A 7,514-nucleotide genomic window follows, 5' to 3' on the forward strand; every position below is an offset into this window, starting at 1 on the left:
CTTATCTTGGTTGATAGCTATAAAGCTACAATTTGGACACAAGAATGGGTATGCTAACTTTATACTGCGGGTGCAGTATGCTAGCCTTTTCTCCATTATCTGATTACGATAAAGCCTATATAGTCATAGTGCTATAATATAACCTGTTGCGTAAATGCCTACTAAAGGGTGCTTGACTGTAAGATCTCTGTAGAGTACATATTATCTACCCTCATCCTATTTATATTTAGGTATCTATTTGCGCTTGCACGCGGAATATGTAGCTTGCTGATTTAGTTACTGGCGAGCGCTTGCACATCGTGCATATAACTGGCCTGGACCACTTCCGATCAAGCTAGAAGTTAAACCAAAGAGTAAAGTAAGTATATAGGGTTAAACCAAGACAAGTCTGCAACGATTAGCACACGCAATGCAACTGTTATTTTGTTTCTGTTTTACTCACACAATGAGAATAACCCGTAGTTCTGCAAAAAGCAAACTAAATTTTTTAGTCGCTTTCTGAATGATCAGGCGCATAAACACCGCGCAAGGTATCCTCAATATACCCATTCCAATAATGATAACTCAAATATTTAAGTTTTTCGTGAAGCTTCTTTGTACAAGCTTCTATGGCTGACTACTTCCCATGGTCAACTAAACTCATTATCAACGTGGCAACCCTAACAACCTCAAACAATTAGTTTACGTTGTTTTATCACAGAGTTCCCATGGCCACCTCCTGTCTCCGTCATCAGCTCAGCTCCATGTCATCATAATAACCGATGTACAGTCACCTGCAGAAAGAGATGACCCCCGTGCATATAATCAGTCTATGCAGAGGCATCTGCATCTGACTGTACAGTCAGATACATTACACATACATATTTATGTATCAAGAGAATCGTCTCATAAATATAGTACTACGCTCTTATTACACTGGAATAAGATGCTATGGGACATATTTTTGAGTAAGATGTGTACACCCATATTTTTACACTTAACTGTACATAGTATGCAAATTAACGCTCAATCGGAAATCGGGTCAAATTTAGCTTCCAAGATTTGACCCACACATATAAAAGGTTGTAAAATACTGATTGACACTGACCACGCTAACTATACAGTAACAAGCTCAGCGTGCGTGAAAACTAAACGTACTCCGACTAATTGTCTTATGAGCGACATTCTTGCACACAGTCAATACAACAACCTCTAAAATTGTTTTACAGTACATATGGGGCTACTTTATAGCACTAGTGCGAGAAGTAGCATATTACGTTACTGTGTCGAACATTTAAAGGGCCATATGTACTGTAAAACGTTGTACGATACATGTGCGAATAGGTAATTCGCAACTCGTGTCGATTTAAAACACTCCCTTCGGTCGTGTTTTAATTTATCGCCACTCGTTTCGAATTTCCTATTTTTCGCACTTGTATCGTAATGTACTATTATACCATCAATTCCTTGGATGCTTTCATATGTTCAGATCCGAGTTCTGGGTGGTTCTGACAGGAATGGAATCATTTAGGAGGAGCAGGGGCTTCAAATAGAATAAGGTATCTTTTTGTTAGATAGAAAAGGAAACTATTATGAACATATGTATTTTTTATATTTAACAGTGGATTACATCACTGGTTTTAGACAAGTTGCTGCAGGGGTAAACAACCTTTTTTCCTTCGATCTTCAAAATATTTTCCTCTTCACGATTACTGTATCATCTCCTCCTCGACGATCTTTGCCATCCACTCGGGCTCGGCGGCGGCGATCTTCTCGATGAGGCTGTTCACCTGGTAGCACAGGCTCTGGATCTGCTTGTCCCATTGTGGCAGGATCTCGCGGGCTGTGTGGAATACGAAATCGTGTAAATATGTAGGTAGTAATGTGTAATTAATCCTTTTTCGTCCCAATTTATTTTCAAGAAACATGAAAAACATACAAAGTGTCCTAAAAGTAGTATATATTTAATTTTCAGGGTCAGATATGAGGTATAAATTTAATTTCATTCTAAATTTTTTTCAATAGGATATTTAAGTGTGATATGAGCAAAAGCTTGAAATAAATGTTTTTTTTTAAGCCTTAGGATTACAACTAAAAACTCGACATCAAAGTATGTAAGTAGGATTGTCATGGCAATTGATTGAAAATAGTATAATAAATATTTCAAATCGTTGCTTTATTTTTATCCCTGTACACTTTTGGGGATACTAAATTTGCCCAAAACCAACCCGTTTTGAGATTTATAAGTAATGAAAACAAACAAAGTCTAGGTATCAAGTACATTATTTATTTACTCTCATGAAAATGCTGTTTTACTGCCAGGTTTGGAACCGGTGATGGAACTCACTCTCGAAGTGCACCCTCGCACTGATCTGGTCGATGTGTCCGTTCATGCGCTGCTCGGAGATCATGTGCGCGGCGATGCGCTCGGCGCGCGCGGGCGGCGTCTCCAGCAGCGCGCCCAGCTCCTCGAACGTGATGTTGTTGTACAGCTTGCTGGCCGACAGCAGGTTGTGCTCGAACACGGCGCGGTCCAGGATCGACGAGCCGTCCGGCGTCGTAGCCTGCGGTACACGGGGTATTTAGATAAGACTCCCACGTACTATCACGCCTATTGTATACAAAGCAATAAAGCATCGTAATACTCGGAATACTCGTAGTGACCTACAGGAACCATTGCAGTGTTAAGAGTGTCGGTTATTGGTTTGTAACCGTCTATATACGACTCGGGCATGTAGTACCGGTACCAAGAATTGCATTTCCCGGTTCTGGGCATGGCCGGAACCGGGATTTCCGGTTCTTCCCGGTTTTCCAAGCATCTTATGATTCTTTTAAAGACATTTTTTGTGTTAGCGTACAATCTTTATGAATGACGATTCATATAAATAATTATATAAGTATTAATAAATGACTTATTTTATCAAAAAATCACTTTTATTAGCGTTTCAACGAAATTAACCAGCACAAGGCACTCTACATGTTGTGACTGCTTGTGCTCGTCGCGGGTGTCAGGTGATCCGTCTGCTCGTTTGCCTCATATATCATAAAAAATAATGTACATCTTCCGCTACGCCCCTTGGGAAATTTCCCGTAATCGCTACCAATATTGACCAAAAGGCCTGCCCGGAATGCCACATGCCACGCTGGCTGAATATCAATAATTCAAGGCCAGGCCCTTTTAAAAGATTGATTGCACTGCGAATCGCCGTTTGCATCCGCCTGGGCTAAGGTGTACGAGTCGCACGGCCGTATATAGTCGATGCACTCAGCACTAAGACGGCATGGCATGCAGAAATTAAATACTCAACCCAACAACAGATTTTTCCATATAAAACAAACTTAGAAGAAGAATATTAGAATATAATATCCTACTTAAGATTTAAAGGTTGTTTAAAAATATAGCTTAAGTCACCCTGGCCATAATGTGATAGACAACTAATTCATCTAAATAGGTGTAGTAACTTTAAGGCTCCATTGGGACATACGACACAAACATACATATCTGGTCTGCAGTACCGGTTCTTTCGAGACTATCAAATACCCCGGAATTTGAGAACCGGGATTTCCCGGGTGCATACCCTATGCACGTCTGTGGACGTCTTCAGCGGTCAAAGGATCGAATTCCAATATTTCGAATTTTTTCATTCCGAAATGAAGGAGAAGAAAGCTATGAAGTTTTATTTTTATAAGTTAGACAATGCTATTTATAACCAAAACAATCGACAAAAATAACGTACGACTCGAGGCAAATGCGGCAGTTCACTGCCTGGACCTGCTATCATTGTTTAATCACACTTTATTGCTTTAACTTATGGTTCTAAATACATACAAAAAGAGATTTTCTGATGCATGAGCACTTCAAACTTGTGAAGCTCGGAGCGGCGTATGATGCGGTCCAGATACACCCAGCCGCAAAAGTGCATGGCAAGTTTATGAATGAATTACTCGCTATACATCTGATAGCGCTAGTCCTTGAACAGCTAGCATCCTAAACCTTATTGCTTTAACTTAAAGTCTTACATTTACATGAGTACAATAAAAGAGACCTTCTGATTGGTCTGCATGAGATCTTCAAACTCGTGCAGCTCGGAGCGGCGGATGATGCGGTCCAGGTGCATCTTCTCCTGGTAAAACAGCTAGCATTCGAGATCTTATTGTTGTCATTTAAGGTTTTAAATAGGTACAACACGAACCTTCTGATGCGTCTGCATGAGAGCTTCAAACTCGTGCAGCTCGGAGCGGCGAATGATACGGTCCAGATACATCTTCTCAAGTATGGAGTAAGCGGGTAACTGTTGGCAGCGCTCGTCCTTGAACAAGGTGGCTAACATTCTGGATCTTTGTTGACCTGCAAAACAATCCGGCTTTAAGCATTCTAATAGAAATTTTGTAATAAAGCAGTTTGCAAAATAATGATGTCCTAAAAAAATACTATAAAACTTATACAAACATTCTACAAAAATTTATCAAAAATCAAAGAGACATAGTTACACACAATGTGTTTCTATAATTTAAATGTAATAACTATGTACCATGGCTCGCAATAAATGATTTCTGATTTCAAAACAAGCACTGGGCAGAAAACAATAATGTATGGGAATCACATAGTATGGGAAGAGAGCAACATTTTCATAGAAATGGTTACCTGCGGAAGCCAGCACCGTGCAGATGAGAGCGTTGCGGAGGCACGTCATGCGTTCGTCTTCGTGGATGATGTTGCGGTACGAGAGCTCGTTGTATCTCTGCGCCGCTTCTATGAATTTTCTGTGGAACAAAGCATTGAAGTAAATTTTACGAATTACAGAAAGAATATGTCAGAAAGCAAATATATTTGACTGTGTATTTTTGTAAATTTAATTTCATTATCCATGATCACTGTGAAACAATTATCTACAGTAACAAAACCTATTACTTTGTCTGGTCTTAAACTCCTGGGGTCTGCATTTAAAAAAAAGTATGTTACTAACCTCCTATAATCCAAGACTCGTGCATAGCACACTTTGTAATAAATCTGCAGCTGTTCATTAGTGGTCTCCGCCTGCAGCAGCGAAGCCCTGTTGACGTAGGCCTCCGCCTGCACGGGGTCGTCCACCTCCAGGTACAGGCGCGCAATTTTCAGGTAGGTCTCTAGTTTGTAGTCTACTGAGTACTGCCTGAAACAATGAGTGAACAGAAGGTGTTAAGCATATAAATTCAAATGGTTTTAGTGATAGGGAACAAATCAAATAAAAGCCTGACCAGTAATATATGATCACGCGCCATATTGTGGAATTACATTGGAACTAAATTTTTCATACTAAACTGAACTGTCACCCTATACAAGAAAATAACAGCACCGTGACTTTTTAAGCACTATATTATATAAATTGAAATGGATGGCATTTATGAAAGAAAAAGTGAGCACCATGACTGCATTTCTTTGGTTTAACAAAGTTAATTTTTTTCTGTCTGTATGTTAAATGATGACCTGTTTTTCAGTGTCTTGATCACAATCAATCAGCAATAAATTAGCAGTAATATAAATGAAGAAACTACAATAAGAAATGATGAGCATACTTTTGTCCAGTTTCTAAAGGAATCCCAACTAATACATTAGCAGCTTCCTTCCAGTTTTGGTTGCGTTCGTAAATGTCGGCCAAGTGTTGCCTGATGCTTGCTACCTACAGACAAATAATACAAGGTTGTGAAAGGATTTGTTTAAAAAAGTAATTTAGGTGCACATGTGTAGAGACCTGAATACTTGTATGCTGTAATCAGAAATTAAACAGTACAATAAGATAACCCTACACAAATCAATACAGTCCTATAGTAAGCTAAAAAGGCTTTTGGCAAGGTTCAAGATGACAACTTAATGGACAAATACTTTAATACATAGAACACAATCAATACAACAAGAACAAAAAAAAAACATTTATTCAGGAGAAATAAACCCAATTTTACAAAAATAATTCTTTTGCCAAACTGCAGGACTACTTGTTGGCAGGGGGACTCAGTTAAAACATAGATGGTTCGACTCACAACAATAATAACTTAACTATTTGACTGCCAAAAACGTCAATGTGTGCGTATGGCTTTAGCCCAAAATTAACCTTCATGCATTCCAACAGGGTACAAGATGACGCACAACACTCAATTGGCATGGTGTTCAAAGGGTTAAGGGTATAATGAAAAGAGTCAGTGTGGTTTTTAGGCAAAAGATAAACTCTTGTTGGTTGTCAATAATTAGCATACAGACTGTTATAAAATTGCTAACCAAAAAAGTTCTACAAGGACCTTTGAATACTTCAAGATACCTGTTCTTCAAATGAGATGACCCTTGGTTGTATGACATCTAGAGCATAGTGTGAGACATCCTGTGACACAGGATCTGGCAACAGCGCCAGGTGCGTGCTGACGTCCGTCAGCAGCTGTCGGGAGATCACCAGGCTCACATTCTCATTCACAACTGAAAAACATTTTTATTGTAAGGAAATTATACCAGCTGTAAAAGAGTAGGTTAGTTACATTGATAAACATTTAAAAAAGCTAGTTAAATATAATAATATTAGTTGGTAAATTACAGGGGTCTCCAAACATTTGACCCAAAGATCACTGCCAAGCCTTGGGCTCTCTAGCACCGTGTTCATGGGGCAGATAGTATCGCTTTTGGCTTTCCCGCTTGCTTTTGGCAGGCTGGCAGGTTGCTCTTCGCAGCAAGGGTCTCCTTGCTTTATACAGCTACTTCACTTACAGAATTACGTACACTAAATGAAAAACTTAACACTAAAATAATGTATACTAACTTGCTTCCACAAATGCTTTGAGTGAGTCTGCTAAATCTCCCTCAGGATTTTTGAGTATCTCCATAAGAACATTGCGATACCTTTAGGAAAAACAAACATATAAACGGATGTTTGATTTTTATGGAGAAATATTTTATATAACTTGAGACCAACTTACTTTTCTGCTTGATCTTTGTGTAAACCACCAGAATTCCTCAGCTCATTCAAATACTGCCGGACTGATTGTAAGTTCAGCGGCATTTTGAAAAAGTGTAATAATTCCACAATCTACAATAACAGTGTTATTTCTATATAATTAAATGGATAAATATAAATACCCCTTAATTTTCCGACATTCTACAATTCTTCAACTGCAATATAATACAATAAAAATAAAATATAGCATAGCAATTTTTTTTATCACCTAGATCTGTCAAATGAAACGAATGGAATCCAAAAACCGTAAATCGATTTGAAATTGGAGGATTCTAACTATAAACCGGAACATTTATTTTATCTATGCTCATCCTTATGAAAATTATTTATGAACGCATGCCCATGCTTCCATGATGTTGGTATGATTGAATTGGGTTACGCTGGTTAACTTGAGGATATAATATTTTTTGGAGAGTCATTGTATAATAATATTCGTTAATTACATTACAGCTATAGAATAACTATCAGTTTGTTTCATTTCTATATAATTTGTATTTCTATTGAAATAATTATATTTTATTTGGTTTATTATGAACGCACCCAACGCGTCCATAGATA

The 7,514-nt window shown here is 38.3% G+C and overlaps 1 protein-coding gene across 1 annotated transcript; it reads right to left on the bottom strand.

The window, feature by feature from the left end:
• Positions 1-1,569: 1,569 nt before the first annotated feature.
• LOC133526465 (COP9 signalosome complex subunit 4) lies at positions 1,570-7,149 on the bottom strand. The gene is made up of 9 exons (XM_061863118.1): positions 6,919-7,149; positions 6,762-6,841; positions 6,273-6,424; positions 5,536-5,639; positions 4,947-5,132; positions 4,625-4,743; positions 4,173-4,327; positions 2,327-2,543; positions 1,570-1,822 (listed from the first exon to the last, which is right to left on the bottom strand). The coding sequence occupies exons 1-9, from the start codon at positions 6,999-7,001 to the stop codon at positions 1,689-1,691; spliced, it is 1,230 nt and encodes a 409-aa protein (XP_061719102.1). The 5' UTR covers positions 7,002-7,149; the 3' UTR covers positions 1,570-1,688.
• Positions 7,150-7,514: the final 365 nt, after the last annotated feature.

This window comes from Cydia pomonella, chromosome 16, assembly GCF_033807575.1.
Source record: "Cydia pomonella isolate Wapato2018A chromosome 16, ilCydPomo1, whole genome shotgun sequence".
NCBI lineage: Eukaryota > Metazoa > Arthropoda > Insecta > Lepidoptera > Tortricidae > Cydia > Cydia pomonella.